A 23,611-nucleotide genomic window follows, 5' to 3' on the forward strand; every position below is an offset into this window, starting at 1 on the left:
CCTCAGACTAAATGTACCAAATTTCACTGGATAAATGCAGGCATTGGAGACTGTAGTAGGGCTTATGTATGTGAATACAGTGCTCAGAACTGGCTCAGTAGTTGGAACCTAGTGAAAATATTCTGATCAGTTCACTGAAAATGTTTAGACAAGGAAAGCTCATCACACTTCAACGCACAGACTCGCAGAAGGCTTAACAGCAGCAACGTAGATAACAGATACCTGAACGGGTGTCAGGAAGAGGAAAAAAAGGTTTGTGGTTTGAACAAAGCGCTGACGAACATCATTACTGTAATTATTGGGAAAAATATTTTAATCAAAGAAAAACAACTTTTCCACAGAGACAATTATAATGTTTTTATTTAGCAAATGTACTGGAAGAATTGTTTTTCTGTAAAGACATACAGATATGTCCCAATTCCATAAAGCTTCCGTTCTCTCAAATAGCTACGATTTTTTAAAATCAGTTTAATGAACAGAAGGGGATATATGTGGAGATGTCAAACTTATTTTTGTCATAAACCACATGATTCCATTTACCACTAATCCCCAAATAATTGACCTGGGGCCACCAAAAGCTTGCAGAACCCTTGCTGGTGCTTTATAGAGAACAGGCTGTTCACACAATTTTAACTGTCCACTGTTTCTAGCCATGTGAACAGAAAAAGACATTAAATACTTCCTTAATACCTCTTTTTCCATACTAGCGATTGCTTGAGGTTACCACAGGATCACTTTGGTTTTTCATTTGTATTTTTACAATTGCGTATGGAAGGGCAGTGATCTAGGACATTATTTCCCTACTAAGATGTGCTTCAAACTGTAGAAAACTTTTGCGAAATCCTGCCTTGTAAAACTGAGAACAGACCCTACAGCATTCATCCTTCTAGTCTACACTTGACTGAAAGATAAGGGTTTTTTTTCCTGAGAATTGTGTTCCTTTATACTTTGAGTTAGCCCTGTATTTGCCTTCTGCTACTGCCTACTAGGCATTGTGCCTTTCACTTGGCGAGTACTGACATGATTGCCATTTCCCACCATGCCAGATTGTAAAGCATGGAAGAGATGACATGATGTAAGATTCTGCAATAATTATACAGGAGTGTCCCATACTGAAGCATTCTTTGGTTTGGCAGAGAAAAATGAAGTCTAATGCTAAGATCTGCCTTGCATGCTTGTGTTTGAATGTCCTTTTCTTAAGACAATGTCCAGAGACATCCATAGCAGCCTGAAATGAAAACTCAATAAATGCAAACCCAATTCTGTATAAAAAAGAAAGTCCTTAGAAACAAATCTATTAAGAGGGCTCTTCTCACCAAAAAATTAATTACAACTTTACATTACTAAACTCTGATGAACAAAGCATAACATTCCCTCGTATGTGAGGCCCAACTCAAAACACAAAGGAGGAGTACTTACTAAGTACTTAGGTTTTTGAGATATTCATTGCTTGCCCTATTCTTCCATCCCTTCTGGTCTGAAACCAATCTTTCCCCAGCTGTTTTTGGAATGTTTCAGAAAAAAGAAGGTAAGCTTTGGCCCTATTAGGGTTAATGCTTGTGCATAGACATATATGACCATAAACTGGTCGACTAGTAGAGGTCTTCCGCTAACATTGTGACTGAGAACAGGAAGAATACAGCCACAATAATATACAGCTGTCTACTAAAAGTATTGCATACAGACATCTTTGGCCATGCAGTCTCTTGGCCTTCTGAAAATATGTGAGCTGCATTGCTAACATGACAAAAAAAATAGCAATGTTGAGAATTAGAAAGAGGCGGGTATAAGAAGCTGATATTGACGGGGCACTACTTCGAGCAGTCGTCACCATCTGTGCCAGCCCTGATCGGCCTTTGATTGACACCCCAGTTTTGTGCTTCACATAAGTGATATCTGCAAAATCCAGAAGATCTTTCATTTCCTCGTCTTCATCTACAGGCAACTCTTTTTGTGCTTGAGTCTGTGCCTTTTGCCGGACTTTTCTTTCATTTACCTCAATTTGTGCAAAAATGTCGGGAACAGCATCAACAAATTTGTAGCCTTTGGCTACCTTTCTGTTTTTCTTTGTTCTGCTGTGCTGCTGCTGCTGCCTCTGTGAGATTGCAAATATCCTGTCAATGGCCTCCTCTGTCTGTCTCTTATCTGAAAACCTCAGCAGGCGCTCAGCAGTCTTCCTAAAGCTAGCCGTGTTGCGTACACGAGACAAGATCTGCTTCTCAAGCTGCTGGAAAACAGGCTTAAAATGCTGCAGGTTCCTCTCCACGATCCCTATGTAGTCCTTCACTTCTGGCACTGCGGAGTTCCTAATGGCAGAGGCTCGGTCAAAGACAATTTTCTGGCGGTCTGCAATAACCTGTGCAAAGGCAGAGCGGGACCCATCCTCAACGGGCCACAGGGACACCGTGTAGGCATGCTCACCGGTGGTAACGAAAACATCCAGCTGCGGAGAATCTCCGCGGACGGTGAAGCTCTGCACATCGACGGAGGGCCCAATGAAAAGGTAAATGGCCCTCGTGACAGGGTGCCGCAAGAGGGTCGTCACATTCACGTAGTTCGTTCCATTGTACGGGTAGCCCCGGGGATACATCCTTGAGGCGATTGTAGCTTTCTCGCTGTGGCCAGTGTCATCCATCCAGTACATCTTATATATCCCATCACGGTGCCTAATAAAGGCCCCGTGGACATCATCAACAACTGTTTCTTCAAAAGGCACATCCACATTGTGGAAGAAACTGGTCGCTGCCTCCAGGGGGCTGTCATCTTCTAGGTGGATTTGGTCCACTAGCAAGAGAAGCTGGGGATGGAGAAGTATGAGGTTTCTTTGCAATTTTCTCAGCTTCAGTTTAGGATTGTATGCACCCACTCCTTCTCCCCTGATAAAAACCACCCCACTTCTCTCCATGGCAGCAACCACTCGTCCCTGACAGTCACCAGCCAAGTCATGTTTATATTTAAGCCACTTTGAGGAACAGTCCTCTGTAATCTGCCCTTCCCATGGGGAGAAGCAGCTCTTGGATACGGCAGGGAAAAACATCAACACATTATTAAAAAAAGTGTATTTTGGCCCATACAGAGCTTCTGTTATGAAAGGTACACCATTGGGAGCAAAAGTAAAGGAGTTCTGGTCCGGGTGTTCATGGCCAGCGTTAAAGTTCCTCCATCCCTTGATCCACTCTTTGTACTTGTTCTTATGAACAATATCATATATTGCACGTCCTCCCAGCTTTCCTGACTTGAAGGAAAGGAAAGGCCTGTTGATTTCAGCCGGCAACGCACTTCCATAGGTTACGACTCCCCAGTCCTCAAAATAATGCAGCTTAGGAACTCCATAGTCTGGCGGAGGTACGGAGCGCAAACTTGCATCATACCTGCCAAAAAGATGAGGAAAACGGGTTTAAAAATCACTTACTTGACTGAATCCATTAACAGCACCAGTACAAAACTCAAAAAACGATTCACTATTTACATTAAGGAGCAAGCTAACAACATAAAGCCCATATGTATGCTTCTCGAGTGAACTAATCATATAGTTGTAATGATATTTATCATACTAATCCCAATACAAATTTGTTTTGTGCTTTTTGCAGAATAATAGCTGAAAGCATCTGCTCCATATTTAAAGCATGCAATCCTTCTGCAGTCCAAAAATAAGAGTGCCACTAATTTTAAACTAGCCACGTTTTGTCTTATATCATAAAGCTACTGACTACAATACAAATCTTTAAAAAAGGCACATTAGGACCAGGCTGTAGACACTGTCCATTTTGCACTAGACATCAACATCTGCACCTATTTACTGACTGCTTAACCAAGAGAAGCAGAGTATCTGTTTCCCCCAAACTGATGAATATAGAAGTCTGTAGTCTCCAAACAGAATTAGCAGTAAACTAAAAATTAATGAAAAGGCATTTTAAAGGATAAATTTTTATGATTTATATCACTTAGTGTTTGTTAGTCTCCTTTCCTAACTAGGCTGAAGAAAAATTTGCATGGCTTTCTTGTATAAATTGTAAGAGATAAGACATTTGGTTTTAAAATAGGTCTTAATTCCAGAAAAGGTTACAATGCTTATAATTTTTGTTTTATTTGGTCTACAGGAGTTAAAATAAAACAAAAAACAGCCATGGAAAACAAAATCTAACCTTCTGGAATTGTTTTTGAGCAACCAAAATAAACGAAACCATCATTAAGCCCAGTATTACTTCTGTTAGATGGTTCCTCATCAAATTTATTCTCTACAGCTAACCAGGAGCCCCTGTCAGGCCCTAGACAACCACAGCTCATGTCCTGCATACAGCTTCGGGTAATTCCAGCCAGCGTTGGGAGCATGCTCTATATCTAGTGGTCCTTGATGGAGATTCCCCTAAAAGCAGACCTCTTTCCAGAGACTCTAATGCAAGTGGACATGCTCATCACAAGAGCAACACTGCAGCACAGGGAAAAGGCAATTGTTGGAGTATTCGGATAATTTTTCCTTTTTTTTTTCTTTTTTTATTCAGGTGCTCTTAAAAATTTTCTTTCCCTTTGACATCAAAAAGAATTTTCTAAGTATAAATTTCCAAGATTTCCATGGAGATGCAGGAGAAAAGAATAATGGAATGGGGTTGTAGAGGAAAGATTCTGTATTTCACAAATAACAAGATGAAGGGTGCTTGGAACACAATAAACATGCTTTCTAATGTGCATATCATAAATGCAAAACAATATATATTCAATAATATTTTTCTTGTAAGAGACATAGAGCTACATTGACTCCTCAAAAATGTACTTGTTCTCTCCACAGACAGAGAGAATTTATATGTATATCTATAAAGCCTCTTGGGTCTTTTGATTTCTTACCTTTAGAAGATTGACATACAAGTTAACAGAGCTGTAAATTACATGGAAAATGTGGATCTAGTCATCTATCATGGTATTTTTTCTAAGCATAACTTACTTTGTGTACAAACAACTAATTGTAGCCCTACTGCTTACATTAGCTTTTAAAAGAAAGCTTGTATTATTACTTGTAGCTTTTAAAAGAAAACTATGCTTTAAATATTCACCTCATGAATTACTAAAGAACACAGGATTAAAACCCATTAGACTAGACCAAATAAACCACAGAATACATGCAGGCAAATTTTCAGTCCTTTTGGAACTGCTTGTATTCTATAAAAGCAATAGGCAATGGAAAGAAAACACAAAAGCAGATGTAGGACAAGACTAAGGTGTTCTCTGTAGCAACACATACTGTGCATCTATGCTAAGTGAAGAAGTTCTGAGCCTAATGACTCTCTGGGTCGCACATGGCCAGATCGATCTTGGCTTCTACAATACAAATCTAAAGATAACGAATTATCACTAATAGCAAAGAGCTGTCAGGTTCCTTTTGAGCCCACTCATTCCCTTTCATACCAGAGAAATTCAGTGTGGAGAGTGCACCACCTCTGCCCTTTGGATGGCGTCCCCGGGCCTTCCACCACTCGGTTCCTTCTGATCTGCTCTGCCAACCAGTTCCCGCTGCCGTTGCGCATGACAAATTTGTCAAGAAACACCAGCTGGCTCTCCGGCCCGTAGAACCAGTTATAGTTGGAATCCGCGATGGCCACAGTTCTCTGAAACCCTTGGGAAAAAATGAAAAGGAATGTAAGAAAGAAGAAATAAATGTACAAAGATGTGTTTGTAGAGCATGATGGTGCAGCCAAGCGGTACAAACAGACAGAAGCAGCCTTTTCAGATGTTTATAGACCTACTAGTAAATGAGCCGTAAACAGGTTACATAGGAGCTGTTTCCTTCTGCTTGTAGCTAACTTGAATACTCACCTTTCTTCTTCGGCTTTGGGGTACAGACAAAGTACTACAAAAAATGTAAGAAGCAATGTCCCATCCACTTTGTTTCCTCACTCAAATCTGCCAAAGGTAACTTTCTCTTTACTGCTTTCATTTTTCCTATGTCAATCCAAACTCTCCAAAGCAAGAAAATAGAGGTGCCCCCAAGGAAAAAAAAAAAATCACCCTGAAACAGCTAACATGAGTTCACTTTGCTCTTAGGAACCTCTCCACAGTAAATGCCTGAGGTCTCACATGGAGTCAGTGCAATTCCTTATGTGCCTGTGCTGGCACGCCAAAGATGCGCTCATCCCCCCTTACATACACATCTAGATCTGGGGTTCTTATAGCCAATAAAGTTGTCATAGTCTTTTTAATCAGGAATTTGAACAATGTAAGTTCCTAATGAATTGTCCTGCAAATAAGCAACACAAAACCATAACTGAAAACTTGCAAGTCTGGCTGAAACTAAATCTCCTCTGAAAGCTAGAAGGCGTCGGGAATATTTATTAACTTACAACTGGTTTCGTATTTGTACATCTCCATCTTCCAGTCACAACTAGGACTTCAAATCAGAGATGCTAAAACACACTGTGGGAGACTGGAGAGATCCATCAAAAGAACAGAAATATTAAAAAGTCTGTAAAATTGACCCTTTACTGATGTCAGATGTTTCTCTTTAACTCTCACATTGAAAGAAGAAAACGGTTCGTGTACCCCTGCACAGAGAAACCTATCATTTGAGTCAATTACATTTTCCACATGAAAAATATTTTAATAAAAATGGTATAAAAATCTATTTCTATGTTTTGTGGAAAACTGGTAATCATATAAAACTTTCCTACACATCGTTGCTACTTTTACCCTGGCTTCATCATTTGCTATTCCTTTCACCTAATATTTTAGCATGATGATTTTTGGCAAAGGAAAATTCAGTAAGAATCTTGAAGAATACTATTTTTCAAACAGAAAACCCCAGAAACAGGTCTGTTTCAAACTTTGAAATTCTGAAACGTTGCTTTTTCTCCCAAATGATATTTCTATCTTTTGACTGGTTTTAAAAGCCAGAGTTTAATAAACAGTGATCTTTAATAGGCAGTGATAAACAAGGATGTCACCATTTTGATGGATGATGAAGGTAAAATCCAAGGAAAAGGTTATTTAAAAAAATCCAAGTATAATGTTATTTAAAAATGGCCTACTTCAAGTATGAAATTTCCTGCTGCTTCAAGAATTAGAAGATTCATCTTCTTTTACCCAAAGGACCTACCTGGCAGGACAGTCCTGTACATAAATGCAAAGTGCTGCTTGAGCCAGGGGTGGCTGAAGTGATTGATATCAAAGTGCCTTTGGACAAGAAACATGTACTGAAACAGCGATCTGGTTGTGTAGCTGCCGTAGGCCACCCCTTCATAGAGGGAGCCATCTGTGACCTCCTGCAGCAGGACTACTGACTTCTCCATGATTGCCAACACTTGCTTGGTCCACAAGTAAGCTTCCTGAAGGTAGCCTGAAAGAAAAAGATGTTGCCAAATCTGATTACAACACCATAGATAATAGATTATGTCTATTACCCGTACTCCCACAGTGGGATTCTTTACAACAAGGAATCTGCAATCCAGAGCTCTAAAATAGGACCTAGCACTGCAGCTTCCCTATAGTTCTAGAGTGAAAAATAAAACACTGTATTTAAACACAGCAAAGCAAGGTCACATGAGCAGGGAAAATCTATCAAACACCTTTTGCTAATAATGTGGAATTATGCTTTCCATCTTCAAAGGAAAATTTCCTTAATGCAAAAAGGGAAGAGCCGCGCCAAGACTATTCATTGTATTTCAAATAAAGGCCAAATGAAAACAGACTTATGGTCCCCACTAGAGGGCTCCAGTAATGCAAATATTCTAATCCGTCATTTTTCACCGGCATGATCACCAGCGTGGTAAGGAGATCCTCAGAGTTTAAAAATACAAAGAAGTTTACATTTGGGCTGCAGGTAACTGATATTCTACTAATACATGCTCTATTTTAACACATTCTCCATTCTACTTAAATTTTCATTTTATTGTACAACCTGAAGGGCTATCCAAATAGAAGTTATTTTGGAAAAGTTTTGCACAGTTAATTCCAAATGCAGATTCCCCAGTTCCAGAATAAAATTAATCTTCCAGCTAGGTTAAGTTTCAGCCTCCACATATACAAGCCCTATACAGTCATATTTCTTCTAAAGACTTTCCGAGATCTTACTATTTTGGTCTGCTCTACACAAATCAAGAGCTGGGAAGAGGTTGCGAGAAGACCTTCTCAGAGCTTGTCTGCCTTCACCAAGGAACAAGCACAAGCACGAGAGCCTCAGCACTGCATCCCATGTGGATCCCAGCAGAGGAAATGCTATGTGCCTTCTTGTATTTTCTTTTGGATTCACTGGCAAGAGAGGGAGGACTAAACAGAGACCAACTGCCTTGTGCTTCTATATGGCAGCTTAGCGTCTCCCCAGCTCAAAGTGTCTGGACACAGATTTAACCAGACTTACTTCCACCATATAGCAGAGCTTAGCTGGCATACATTACACCCCATTACGTGGTAAAGCGGTGCCTGCTGAATGAAGCACACATGCCAGGCTAAGGGACTATGACCTACATTCATACCCGCTACTAAGACTGTTTCATTTCATTGCCACAATTACTGTATTTATGCTCAGCAGACTGATGAGCAATTCAGACATCCTAGTAGTCAAGGCTGCCAAATCCTGCTTGGTTAACAGAGAGAAAAAAAATTGCAATGTCTAAGTTAAACAGACAACCTGAATCTAACATGGTATTTTTATCCGCTGGCTGGAGATAACTCCGATGGGGAAGGCCTGAGCAACAGGGGCAGTGGGCGCTACTTACTTCCACTTACTTTACTCACAGCTATCTTGACACTACTTCCCTACTCTGATGGAGTTGGCAGCACAGCGGTCTTTCCGAATAAAACCCCAAATGCTTCCACTTGTGACATAACAGCCACAATAGCTAGCTTTTGACTACTGTGCTAGCAAAAATGGTATTTTTCATGGTTCGGCACAGTGCATTTACCACTGTGATGCATATATATTCTGTTTACCTAGTGTTTATCTATGCTATAATGCTATAACCCTATACTTGTAGTATATTAAGACGACTAATAAGACATTAGAATGAAAAAAGTAAGAGACTCAACACCCTGTCAGGCTACACAACACACCAGAACAAATCTCACCTAAAATTAGCAGTATCTATCTCAAGTTAGGCCTTACTCAAGTTTCTTTTTTGAATATCTGAGTGTTTACTTTAACTACAAAGACTTCAACATGTGTGTGCCTAGAATTCATTTCAATTAGTTTCATTTTTCAGTCCTGTGACAATGTTTACATGTTTTTAAGCTGGCTATTTAGTCTCTGCATGCTTCAATAGTTGAATTGTGTTTAAAATTATTAGCTGGAATTGAAACCTTGTGGGAGAAAGGTCTACACTGAGATACCCTATTTGCAATTGCTGTGCATCTGATACAGGAAGAATAGTATGTTCAGTCCCTTTCTCCCTCCCCTTTTTTTTTTTCCTTCAGAAAAAGTTTTTCATCTTGGAATGAGGATTTTTAAAAAACCTTCTTTTTTTTTATTTTAGACCAACACAAAAACTTCATTTAAATTTCCATTTTAAAAAAATGAAGTTGCTCTATATTGAAAACAACTGAATTTTCATTTAGAAATATACAGTCTGTTTTGACCTATTTTCATTTGAAATATCATCACTATTTTCAAATTGCTAAAGTGTTGCTGAATTTGCCTTTTTTTTTTCCCAAAAAACCCTCCACCAACCTTTAGTGAAAGAAGTATTTCCCAACTTTATTTGTGATGTTACCATTGTTTGGCACAAAGCATACCTATGGTCTATACTCTAATGAAAAGCAGAGTCATCTTGCAAACTGCCGGCTTTCTGCAACAACAGAGGCTCAGGAAAGGATGGAATTATGAGGAATTTAGCAAAACCCATGGAATAAACACAATCTGAGTGTTCAGTTTGTGGAAGGCAAAATAGGAGGAAAGGGAATAACTTCCACACATACTCTTGCTGCTTTTCAGCATATGCACATCAATGAATGTGCTTGTGTGACAAACACTTAACAAAAGGATGACCCCCCAAACACAGCAGGTGCCACAGTTTTTTGTCACACTTCTTTGGGCATCTGAAAGCTCCAACGATGTGCAGATGTGCCTTTGCTTGGCAGGGCTGAACAACTCGGCAACGCCATCAGCATCCAGAAACTACACCTTCCTTGACTTGCAGCAAGTAAATAGTTCCATCGGGCATCATGTTTTCAAAATGCTTCTAGCAGATACTAAATAATCACTTGATAAAATACTGACGCATTCTTATAAGCAGGAGCTGGCTCCATGACTTCCACCTCTCAGCCGAAGTACCACTGGGGTTTCAAGTCAGGATTTCTGATCTGCTCTCGCCCTCTGACTCCATGACTTGCATTCTCATTTACACTGTGTATCGCTTCAATGGGAGGAGAGGGATAGCCCCCAGGCAGAACAGCCAAAAGCAACAGGTGAGGTTACTCACCTGGGAACTGGGAAGGACGGGTTTAAGTCTCCAAAGCAAAGAAGGAGACGACATCTGGGACAGACACCTCTTGGATGACAGTTGTGGGGTGCAAGGGCACAGTTCAGAGGGAAAAAGTTAAAGCCCTGCTCATCTCCATAGAAAAGGATGCTGGAAAGAAAGGTCCTGGAGCTGTGGCCTTTGGGTAGATAAAGTTACACCTTTGCAGCTGTCTCAGGGAGACAGGGCAGAAGTCTTGGACCAAACTCCAGGTTGTCTGTTGTCCAACTCCCAGCTCAGACAGAGCGCAGGGTGTTTCTGACTGCTGCCCTTCTCATTGCATTGTGTAAGGAGACCAAGTGCATCACTCTTTATTGATAATCTACCCTGAAGGACCCTGTCTGTAAATCTGGACTGAACAGACGATACACAAGAGGATTTTTAATTCTTACAGTGAGGCAAGAATTCCGGAACCAGTTAGATAACTGAATTGATATACGTAGATATACATGCATATATATTATACCATATACATCTACCCACAGACTTTTGTTCTATTCAGTAAATTAAATTTTTCTAAGCAGCGAAAGAGCAAACCCAATACTGCTGTACTCTCAGAAGCACTTGTACCACTTCCTGAACTTTGCTGCATAAATGGCTGATTGACTTGATACACTTCAGAAAAACGTTCCTGTGGTTTAGCACATACCTTGATTCATCAGAACCAGGCTTCCAGCCAGCAGGGCCACACAGTTGGTAGGCTGGTGGTTATGGAGGTACTGGAAACCCCATCCACGTCTGTATGATGTTTCGTACATATATCCTGAGGCATTGGCAATTACCTCAAGGAATCTCTCCTGTTGAGTCTTGCTAAGATAGCTGTATAAGAAGTCATACGCAGTGGCAAAACCAACTAAGGAGTGAGCGAGAGGGACCTCATCCCACGGGGCATCCTTCACTAGCCTGTCAATAAAGAAAGATGTCAATTAATTGAGTTTCACCTAGTTTTTTTCTCCATTATCATTCTGTGTGGTGTGTATGACTTAATGTCTCTGAAGTTAAGCGATTCATGTTGAATTTTAACACAGTAGTAAGCTACTTACCAAGTCTCTGAGGCCATTTTTTTCTTTCCTAAGTATGGACAGTGTTAACCTTCAAAGCTCATTAATTTTATTAGAGAGATTAAGTCATTAAATATTAAAACAGTGTTTGCAATATTCTGGGTTTTGCTAGGAGAAACAGATATGCAGAATATTGATTGTACAGAAACAGAATCTATTTATCTGAAGCAAGATTCACAGCATTTCTGTGAGAAAGTAATATCCCATAGTTTATACTCCTCCAAAAATCCATAACAATCATCTTCTTTTCCAGGGGAGACAAATGTTGATAAATTCCTAAATGGTGGCTATGGGACTGAAGTTGTCTTTAAAGCAAGTGTAATAAAATAACTCACAATGCTGTTTCTTCATTTCACATATGCATTCCATGCTAGAAGTAGAGATGATGAAATTTACTTTCATGACTACAGTTCAAATTAACATATCTAATAGCATTAAAAAACCAGTATTTAACATAAAATAGAGGTAAAATGATGCCACTACTTAAAATTATTTTCTAGGAACTACCTGCTTGTATCAAACGATTACGCTGAACTTAGCAAAATAGTAAATTTGGAGTTGTAGTAATAGTAAATAATGGAGTTGGAGGTAGTACAGAACAAATATTTCTCTTAAATCAAGCATATATTGGGTATCAAAGACACAAGTTTTGCAGTACTGACAGTACTTTCAGGCCATGGTTCTACAAAAAAAACATGAAGGAATACAGAGTGAAAATAAAATCTTTGATAAACTGAACAATCATCAGTTGCTTTCAAGGTTGTTCTCTTCTTTCACTTACTTTGCAATATATTTTTATTACAGAAATGAATTTTAAATTGTTGAGATTTAAATTGTTGTCCTCCTGCAATCAGTGGAAATTGTGTTGTGCCCCTGAAGATGTACACCTCCAGCTTCAACTATCCTATGATTCTATAAATATGAATCCATCTTAATTTGTATAAGCAGCAGTGTGAATAAATACCGAAAGAGCAAGATTTTTTAAAAAATTCTCATGCTGCTATAGGAGCATTCACAGGCGTATATATTTGCGTTCAAAATGCATGAATGAACCCTGTAGAAATTATGACCATCAGCCTAGGGCACTGCAGCTATGGTAAAATGCAACATCTATAAGTGAGGAAAATTACTTTTAATTATTATTTCAGTACATCTAACACCATTGGAAGAACTCAAATGAACTTGGCACATTCATACCTGTAGGTAAGTAAAGCCTCTGCAGGCTTTCTGATTAACTGAATTTCCAACAGTTTTAAGTGTTCACCTTCTCTCAGCTTCAATCCCATCTTCTGCTGAGTAAAGTTACACATTCATTTTTACTTTTTTCCAATGAAATCTCTAACTCACAGATTTTTAATTAAATACATGAAGGCATTCAGCATTTACTTGAGCAGCAGGATTTGACCTTTTTTTCTGAACCAGGGTTTTTATTGGACTGGATTATTTTGTTTGTGCAATTTTGTTTCTTAGTTAACAGACAGGCATTGACATAAAATGGTTGTGAACAATATTAAAACAGACAGCTATAAGTGTGGTAACAAATAACTGTCAAAGCATCAGGAAAAAAGTTCTAGAAATTTACTACTCATCTTCTCCACGTTCATGTGCTATTCTCTGTGGTCAATGTTGGGAACACTTCTGTGTCATTTTGTTCCTGGTTCAAACTCTAAACTTATCAGAGAAGGCTTCCAGCCAGGTATGGTAAAACTCTTATTTATGTTTTTGCTTAATTGTTGTGCAAAAAATTACAGACCTATTTGCCAAAATATTTACATGCTTTTCATAAATGCTCATTCCTTCCTTCCATTTTTCCAGATAAACTGGATGAAAACATAGCTGAACTGGGCAAGCAACTTTTCCTAGTCTCCAGATATATTTATATTGTGTCACTGAGGCAGAAAAGTTGAAAATCTGAGTTAACTGGTTATTTGTCAATCTCAATTCATTCTCTACATCTCTATGTCTGCTTTTTCAATTATCATTGGAAAAGCTTTTAAAATGTTGTTAGTCACATACATAAAATTAAAGTTGCATTCTACACTGGTTATATGGAACACCCTGGCACTATGATTGATGCCAAAATCCTTTGACACATGAATGTACCTTTAACCAGCTATGTCATGAATCCTAATTTTCAAAGTATTTTTAGTTTTGCTTTTCACTACACCTTTGCACATTCAAATATCAGAGTTAAAATGGGTACAGGAAATATCACTTTAAAGGTCTCTGCCTGGAACAATTAAAAAGTGATTGAGGCTAAGCTACACATTAGGGTAAAAGAAAAGAACAACGAAATAATTTGAGCTAATGTAAAACATTTAATTCGAAGTTCAGTATCCTTATAACAACATACAAATTGCTAATTAGAATGTGCTTAAAGCTATTTAATGATCTTTACCTGACTTCATCTTAAATGGGATTTGACAGTGGAACTGATTTATTGTAACCTTCATTGTTAAGATACACGCTAACTTTATATTTCACTTTGAATGCAATACTGCATCAAATTCTGTAGTAGAAGATCGTAGATTAGTCTCTGTGGCACCACTTCTGATAAAATAGAAAGCATTCTTCTACACAGGATGTGCTAAATCGATCCATTATGACTGCATTTAGGTTGTTAACTTCAGAAAAAAAAAACGACCTTCAGTGTAAAAAACCTTATGTTGGGCATCCTAAGCCTACATAGTGGCATAGTTACCCACCTCAGATTAGACAAAATAATTTTGTCATAACTTCCCTCAAATTACAATTCTGTATAGAAAGTCTTGTATAGAGTTTAACAGAGGATATGCACACACATAATACAGAAAATTAAAGACGACGATTTAAAGACTGTAATTTCTAAACATACAAAACCACAGCCAACATCTGTTCTTAAAAAGAAGCTCCCTTGAAGCAATAACTCTTTAGCCGATACAAATCAGTGCACCTCCATTAACTGAATTTCAATGGAACTAAGCAATGTACACCAAACAATGTGGAACATGATTCACAAGAAGAATGGTCAAGTAGCAAGCATTAAATGCTTTTTGTATCTAAATTACACTCTCATTTTTCAAATGGATCTCCAGTGTCAGATTTGGTAAACAGCCTGGCTGATAAACTGTGGGAAAGCATGGTACCATGGGCCTGCACAGAACATATGTGAAGAAAGAGTTTTCAGGGCTATCTATTAACTACTCTGCTCTGAAATATTAAAGAAAAGTTGTGTGTATTTATATAAATAAAGATAGGTAAAAACATCCCAATGCTTTGCACTGGAAAACAACTATTTTCTAAGCCTCTCAAGTGTAAAACAACATCAGATAGTACGAACCTCAGCTTAGCAATTAACTGTGTCTGAAGACAGCAAGTAACCTTTACCTCAATGCTGCATTAGCCTCTTTGGTCTTTTGAAGGTATCAGATGTTATAAAAAAAGAATCCAAAGTAGCAAAAAGTGCTGAACGGATTTGCTGCCTAATGATCAAACTCCGTGAGCATTCAAAGCCATGTGCATCGTTCTGCACAAAGAACTGCTGTCTGGACAAATTCTGTGAATGGCACAGGACAAATACATGCCTGGGGTGTTCTTTTAAGTTCTCTTCATCTGTGTGACATAAAATATTTTTTTACTTTATTTTAAACATTGAGAGTTTGATATAAATCCTCCATGAAGAAACTGGAGAAATAAAGAGATCATGGATAAGGTTGGTATTATGGATAAGCAGTGTGGTTTTCCTACATGTGTTGAGAATTTTAACATGGTGTGACGTGGCGTCTGTTTTAGATTTGCCACCTTCTACAATGAACAATGAATCTGAAGGGGGCGTTAAGACTCAGTTCTTCAGTCATCAATTTATGATGTCAAGAACCATCACACATGCACTACACTGTCCAAGGGTAAGAGTGTACATACCACCTTCACTAAATGCAATTCCATACTCTAAATAAGTACGCAAATGGTATGAAATTTTGGATCGGAAGTAAAAATCAGTATGCTGTTCCCTTGAAACAACAACAAAATAACAGGAAAAATTGTGGTAAGATTACCACAACCTCTTCATTTTGTGACAACATTCCTAATGCCGCTAACGCCTCTTCTCTCAGTAGAAACGGTTCTCTGTATTTTCCCCTCATTTCTCTCTACTAATAACTATGTCCTTAATGAAAGCAGAAGTATTAGCATTTCACTAAGAAATACAAGCCAAGAGGGAAAACCCACTGTCTGCCCGGTTCAAGGCAGAATTTAAATCAAACTTAAGCTTAAGGGAGTTCCTTGATCACGGCCTGTGGGATGTTTAGAATCGCCATTCCTTCACTTTGCATCCAATTCTTAAAACCAAATCAAAGTAAATAGGAAAAACACTCTCTAACTTGAGAAACAGAATACCCTTCTGGGCAGTATGAGATCTGATTTCTAGCCTCTATGTCAATAAGTAATATGGCATTACTGCATGCAAAATGAAGCATTAAGCGCATCCTGACACATATATTACACAAGTAATCCACATCCTGAAGTTTAATGCTCCAAACTTTCCCATAACAAATTACCTCCTGCAGGATAACACTTGGAGATTGAGGGCAGATTAAGCTAATGATTGAATGAAGCATGCCAGTACTCCCCCCTCAGTACTAAACCTCTCACTCTCACTAGGTGGATGCAAAGGAAATGAGTCAGGGCTTTTTTCTAAAGGCTTACAGGTGAAAATTAGTTCAAGGCCAGCCCTCTAGTGCATTCCAATGCACTCTATCTCAGACATGGTAGTTAGCTAACAGCATGGTTGAGTTTAATGCACATTAAATGTTAAGCGTGGATGCAAATGTGGCATGTAAAGGGGCCAACTGACCTCTTCATCCTGCAACTGATTGTGTAATTGTACAGTCTTCCCAATGCCAATGGCAATGCCCTGGCACTCTACAGACCCCTGCTATTGTTCTGACCCACTTCTGGGAGAAGAAGATACAGCTTTAAACCTCCCATTGGGCAAAGGAGAGAAATATTCTTCCATAGCCAGAGGGAGTATACATACCAAGAGGAAGTATACCTACCAAAGGGAATGAGACCACCAACATTTATTTTATAAACTAGACTCAATTTTCAGTATTTTTCTTACAAAGCCTCCAAAACAAAATATTTTCTTGTGCTCTAATGGAATATTTTCTTCATTAATGGAACAATTATCTTCCAATTTTTGTTTTGGAAAGAAAAAAAAATCCTTGAAAAGATCTGTTTCATCCAAAACAACCTCTCAGCTTTCACCCTTTCCACATTTTTCTGGTTGGCTGCCAAAACAAAAACCCCACTATGTGCACAACCTAAGTGCTTGGTCATTTGCAACAACAAAAATGCTAATAAAAAACGTCCTTGAAAAATCGATGATTTATATTTCCGGTGTCTAAGGTGAAACATGACAAGTTTGCCCCTATCTCTTTACCAGTTGTGTTTCAGCAGCAGCCACTCTGACATGCTCGTGTTCATTGCAGTTCAGTTCACAGGAAGACAGGTAGAGGAGTGGTTAAATGTAAAGGGCTACCTTCATACCAATATGGGAAAAAAAGGCAACATATAGACAACATTTTTCAGAAGTTTTAAGAGCTTACTATAAAAGTAGGGTTGAACTGCTTAGGTGTTGAGAAGACAACTAAAACTTTACTCCTTTGGAAACCTTCATCTACTTTCTATCCTCTTTCGCTCTGTTTCCCCATAGGTCTATAATTGTCATCATTCTGCCACTTCTAAAGCTTATTTCAGATCCTCTTCTCATTTTTGGCTTTGATCCCAAGAGAGTCTTTTTCACCCTGGGCTCACTCTTAGTATCAATCATGATCATTCTGTGTTGACACATTAATAAACAAGAACTGAGTCTGTATTAGTAGTTCTCAGTGCCATATTAAGCAGACACAGAAATTTAGTTATGCTATTATTTCAACAGATTACCTCTAGCTCTCATTGTAACAAATTTTTATACCAGGCATGCCACAAAGTGAGCTCCCTGTAGCTACCATATAACTTCAGCACCAATTCATCTCCTAGAGATCCTATCAATTACAAATGAAGGTATAAAAGAAACTCTTCAAAATCCAGCTAGGCATTTAATTTCAGTCATGCACAATTTCTATTTTTAAATGCTAGACATGAAAAAGCTAAAAACAGCATGAGGGTTTGATATTTCACTTACTAACATAATATATATTCCAGATACAAATTCATCCTCCTACCCTTCCTTTTCTTTTTCTTCATCCCTGTAGGAAACTATCTCAGCATCCCCAAGCTTCTTTTATACTAACTTCTATGCCGCAGTCTTATAAAACCCTCCTAAGTTTTCTTTGAATGTGACTGCTGGTTGACTATCTGGAGTCAAACAGATGTTCTAAATTTGTGGTGTCAGCACAGAGACTGGCTTTATTTCAACTCGGCACATGTGACTTTATTTTAGTTATACATTTATCTACACATTTAATTATTTATATTTATGTATTTTTACTTTGTAATTCTTTTTCAACACCAACCACTATCTGGATACTAACAGTAACAGTCCTAGAGCATGCTCCAATACTTTTAATGAACAGGGACTAACAGAAGGCTATATAGGATTGCTGGTTAATAAGAAATAGTAGAAAGGTCACAGATTTGTTATGCCGAAGCCTCCTGTTAGCTTCTCCTTACTTGCTGCTATTTCCTTGGAATGTTTGCACGTGCTCGACAGTAATTATCTCCCCTATGAAACCCACAAAGCCAGGCTTACTGTCAAATCCCACACCTTCCTGCACATTGGTAACATATTTGTCTTTAAAAAGTAGAGCGTCAACTATGCCCCCCCCCCAAAAAAAAAGTACAGAAACCTCTTGTTGGGCAATTGCAAATGAGGACGTCTCTCCTGCCGTAAGAAGGGTGCAGAATTTGTGAACTTCTAAGGCATTTGTTTATAAGGCGGGCTTAGTAAAGAAGAGAGTTTTTCACTGCTTTGTCCAAAACACAGAATCTGACTGGACTCTTATTTCTGCACGATGTGTGACTCTGATTACATCACTCCACTCAGTGCAGGAACAGGCCGAGGCGGCATATGGAAAGAATCACGAGCACAGATCCCCTCGGCCAAAAACGCGCTTCTGGTGGGGAGTGCTCTAGGGGCCAGTCAGAGATAAAATGCCAGAAAACGCATCTATATCCTCTGTTCTCTGTAAAATAAGATAGTACAGCTTAAATGTAAGAACAAACTTTCCCTAAGATTTTAGACAGCATGTAGATAGCAAATCCCAGGAAAACCAAGTGAGTTATTTAACACCAGCTTTTGATTTTTACAGGCAAAACCATTAAAGTTCATCTATTTTTAATGAAATATTAATGCACTACACTTCCCTGTTCTTGCTAGTCTCCAAAACATTGTCCATTCCCATATTATTTTGGGTGATTGTTATAGTTAGCTATTAGCCATTGCCCCTTTGTTTATTTTAAAATGTAAACCTACTCCAGGATGTAGCAATTACGGATGCTCTGTTATGAGCAGCATGCCTATCAACATTGGTTGTTATGACAAACGGCTCAAGCTCTGTTAGCCTACATGAATGGGAACTCAATTAAGGGTGTACTTTATTATGTGATATGACTATTGTAATACATGAGGAGAGACAGAAGTGCTCAATTACATGCCCCTTCCTTGCACGTACCAATTACTAGTGGACTTTCTCACAATTGTATCCTGAGATATTGAACCATATTTGGACTATTGAGGATTCTTGCTAACGTAAAGATGAAATCTAAAATGTCAGTCTCCTTAATCTCCTGGCATTCTGGGACAAATAACCAGTGACATTTTAAACTACATTTATTTTTTCCAACTACTACACACACTACCAAAATACACTTTTGTTTTCTGGTAAGGCTTAAATTTTATTTAGTATCGCCACAAGAATTAGAGGAAACACCTCCAACTGGATTTTTTTCCAAATTCTAGAGCTGTTTTAGAGTCAATGCCATGTCAGCAGAAGTCAAAAGAAATCCAGATGACACTGTTGAAAGAATCAAGCTGCCAACAAAGAATCTATGTGACCGCCAGATCTAACTTTCCAACACACATTGATGAATCTGTCAATGATAAAAAGATATTTTTCGGGCAATTTACATGGCAGTCTAGGCACCTACATTAAAGAGGAAGTCTAGGGAGAGAAAAGTTCCCCCGATTTACTTATCTTACTGATACTTCTCTGGACGAGCCCTCTTTACTGATAACATAAGGAGTTTTGGCAGATGAGTCTCCCAGCATTCCAGGCTCCAAACTTGGGCAACATCAAACCCACTCCTTCTTTCCACTCTCCTGATCAGAACACATGTGCCCTCAAATTATTTAATAAGGATTCATAATATATCACCCAGAATGATATCTTCTTCAAAATCCGAGGGAAACTAAACATGCCTAAATAGACTGGACAACTTTTTTTTTTTTTTTTTTTAATTCCACTACTGTGACATTGCCAGAAAGTTCATCTACAGTCTTACACAGTGCTTTAGATGCCATAACATCTAAATGCCTGCTAGTAGCGCTCAGGCCACAACTCTCCTATTTGCCACGTTTGTTCTCCAAGTCTTACCCTAAAGTGGAGAAGTGTGTGCAGTAACATGTTTTCTGGTACTTTTTGATTGAGTTTTGTAGGAAGAACAGATTTATGTAATCTGCCTGTCCACTCCTTCAGCTTCTGAACCTGCTGACCTATTTGAGCAAAGCCAGACAGAGCAGTACATGCCTCAGAGATGTTACATTCCTACAGTTTCCTAAAAACCACTGTTGGACAAGGGAGAGGGATCTATATTACTGCCACCACAGATGGAGCTATAGTGTGAACTCCATGTTTACAGCATTCAGCCGTAAGTTCTCAGGGGAAAAACAAAAATGGAAACCAGATCCATGTTTCTGTCACAGAATTTGAAAAGCTGGCCAGTTGGAGGTTATACAAAGGGCAGCTTGCCCCAGCCCTATTGCCTATGTTTCTGATTTCCTCCTTCTGTACTTCCTCTACTACATGCATTGCACCCACTTCTATTGCAAAAGAACCTTGATTAAACCTTGATTGTTTGCTGAATGACAAGTCTACATCAGACGGGAATGATGGGAAAAGCATGGTTCCTCTTTCACCGAGGTAACGCAAGACAGTTGCTTGAGAAAAACAGTACTTTGGGGGAGGTAAATATAATCAAAGTCAAGTGGAAATAGGATATCTGCTCAGTTCTGATTGGTATCTGGTCAGGTGGGACAAAGGAGAGCATTATGGCAAGGGACAGAGGAAACACAATTAATCCAGGGCAGGAATCACAGGACAAGGAACTGAAATGAGGTTATTGAGACAGCAAGTGAGACATAGGAAAATGAGAAAGACAGACACAAGTAAGTTCCACTACTCAAAATATTAGTTGCTCCTCTTTCTTATTCCATTAAAACAGATGGCCATGTAACTATGTGTTTACACTATGCAAAGCAAGTTAAGAAAGAGTGCAAACAATGAAACTAGGGAGGAAGGTGTTGACTTTGGAGCAGTCTGTAGGTCCTGTTGGAGATGGTTACACGTCCTTGGATTCACATCTGTACAGCTCTATCCCTCTGCCAGTGTGCCAGGAGAAACACAGACGGCCTCTGGATGTAAGTAAGACTGAAGCTTTGTATCGCTATGCTTCAGTGGAAGATTTTGGAAATTACCATCCTGTTGTGCCAATACTTTTCTCCCAACTCCCATGTGCCCTCTCTTCTGTGACATGCAAGCAACTTAAGCCCAGTGTGTCCCTTCTCTCTCCCACCACTTCTTTTGTTCTAGTTCCTGTATTTCTGTGGCATTCAATACTTCAATACTTGGTATAGGGGAACCCCAACACTGTAATGCCTTTTAAACAGTGCCCATCAGGATATGGATCCCAAGTTATGCTAGCTCAAATCCAGCATAATTCCAATGATGGTCCATGGATGGATGCCATTTATAGGACACTACTAGCTGGTCTTAACCCAAAGAAGGTAAGGAATAGCAATTTGAGCAATGAATACTGCTTGAGAAGCTAATGCTTCATCCTGTGCTGACCTGAAACCTGACTCAGACTTCTACTGAGCTGCTGCCACCATGGAGCTGTAGGACAGCAGCTGTTACAGAGGGGAGCGGTGCCCCATCGTAGCTCCAGCTCCCTGCCCTGGGCAGAAGCCACTGTCCTGGCAAAGCCCATGTTTCCATCCTCTGACCTCCTCACAGTGGCATCAACCCTGGGCCACAGTCTGCAAGGCGCACTGAGAGGCAACTGCTGCAGGGGGATAGGGGAAATGTGTCTGCCTGAGAAATAAAGGGAGATGAATTGCTGGTGGATATGAAAAAGGAAGATGAGGAGAAGGAGAGAGACCTTGGGGTCCCAATTGCTAGACTCAGTCGTATAGTGAGAACAGTAATTTCTGTCCCCATAGAAAGAGTGTGGCACAGCGAGGACGGAGTAACTTGTGGATGACAACTCACATCCAGGAGAGCTTAATCCAGCAGGTGGTCATCAAAATGCAAGTTACTCAGGCAGTTCCAGTAAAGTAATCAGATAGACACCCATCTTTATCATGTCCTAGAATGCCTTAAGGAGAGGCCCAAGAACCATACAGCCAAGTGGAGCTGCAAGTCTGAACTGAAGCTCAGACAGATGTTAGAGCAGACTGCAGAAACTCAAGAGTGTCATTTTTACCTACACCTATCTATACCTTTTTCATAGGTCCTCCTTTCCTGAATTCTTTCTAAGGAAGAATTACCCAAAAGATATGTACGAGTCTGGGAAAAAAGAGATTAAAAAAATAGCACTTTTAGCACTTCTCGCCACAAATCAGATGTGAAACCCTGCCTTCTGATTGGGAGTGGTTTGGGATTTATTATTTTTTTTTTTAACTTTACAGCAATTAGGATGGTATACAAAGGGTCATCCTCCTTCTCTCAGCATTAATTTGCAACAGGGTAAGTCCAGCGAAGGTGAAAAGCTGTGTCAGTGCTGGTCCAGATGAGGGTAAATGCATTCAGCAAGTTAGTCACTGTTAAAGCGAATATTAGAACAAGTGAAATATTTTAGGCAATTCACTCATCCACTCACTCCAACTGCAAGCAGTTTACACAGTAAGAACAACTTAAAAAAAAAGACAAAAATCTACCAACTAGGCTGAGCTGCCATCCTCTCCATGTAATCCTTGGCCATGTTGATGGCCTCGATGTTTTCCGGATAGAGCACACAGAACATCGCCAAGGCCCCGAGGTTGTTGCCATAAATTTCATTCCACCGAGCGCTGAACTCCTTCGGGTCCCAGGGAGGAAGGTACTCCAGGGAGTTCGACAGCATCGTTTGCACTGCCTCACTCAGACGAGCCGCAATGTGCTGGTGTGTGGTGGCGGCCTGGAGACGCAGAGCCTCCACGTCCCCTTTGGAGAAGTAGAGCATGGGGTAGCTGTCATAGTTGGCATTGACAAAAGGAACCATCGTGTCCGGGTCCTCCCTGGCGCCGTAGGCAAAGGCAAAGCAAACCGCGTGTATGAAAAACACACTTGGGGCTCCCCGTGTGTGAGTCCTCATTGTGGCATCAGATCTCCAAGTCTCAATGGCAGCCAAACCATCTTTGAAATATCCTATGGCAAATGGACGTGAAAGAGAGAGTTAGAAAATGGATCCGTGAGACACTATAATTCAGGATGCTCTCTAGGAAATATGATTCCATCTAGACTTAAAGAACCCCACATACTGTCCAGATGGCTTTCAAATAATTTCTATATGAATACTTCAGACAAAATACCTACTAAGCAATTCATCCTAAAGAAAAACCTGTACACTTTGAAGAAAGCCCCTCACTCCCACATCTTCCCCTCAAGTAGCTGATATGAGGCGAAGGAACACACTGACAGCTCTTGTACTCGAAATTTCAAATAATTGCAATGGTGCCTAATAGGAAGCAGTGCTGACTGTACTGGCAAGCGGAGGAGGGCGGGAGGGGAGGAGGAAGGGGGAGATCCAGGGAGCTTGTGCTGGCGGCAGCCAAGCCTGCGTGCTGCCTTGGCTGATGTTAGCAGCTGGAGAGGGAAGGATGAGGAATGCTGGAGGTTTGCGCCGGGGTCATTTTATACTGCGCTTGAGGCCTCC

General features: G+C 39.7%; 1 protein-coding gene across 2 annotated transcripts; it reads right to left on the bottom strand.

Annotated features, from left to right (window-relative positions):
- Positions 1 to 1,467: 1,467 nt before the first annotated feature.
- Positions 1,468 to 23,065, bottom strand: DSE (dermatan sulfate epimerase). Of its 2 annotated transcripts, none has more exons than XM_009813618.2 (5): positions 22,635 to 23,065; positions 11,089 to 11,342; positions 7,085 to 7,324; positions 5,401 to 5,608; positions 1,468 to 3,371 (listed from the first exon to the last, which is right to left on the bottom strand). In XM_009813618.2, the coding sequence occupies exons 1-5, from the start codon at positions 23,048 to 23,050 to the stop codon at positions 1,610 to 1,612; spliced, it is 2,880 nt and encodes a 959-aa protein (XP_009811920.1). In that variant the 5' UTR covers positions 23,051 to 23,065; the 3' UTR covers positions 1,468 to 1,609. The 2 variants fall into 2 exon arrangements, with proteins under 2 accessions (XP_009811920.1, XP_059690184.1); XM_059834201.1 differs by having other exon boundaries at positions 7,085 to 7,309; positions 22,635 to 23,050.
- Positions 23,066 to 23,611: the final 546 nt, after the last annotated feature.

This window comes from Gavia stellata, chromosome 2, assembly GCF_030936135.1.
Source record: "Gavia stellata isolate bGavSte3 chromosome 2, bGavSte3.hap2, whole genome shotgun sequence".
NCBI classification, from domain to species: domain Eukaryota; kingdom Metazoa; phylum Chordata; class Aves; order Gaviiformes; family Gaviidae; genus Gavia; species Gavia stellata.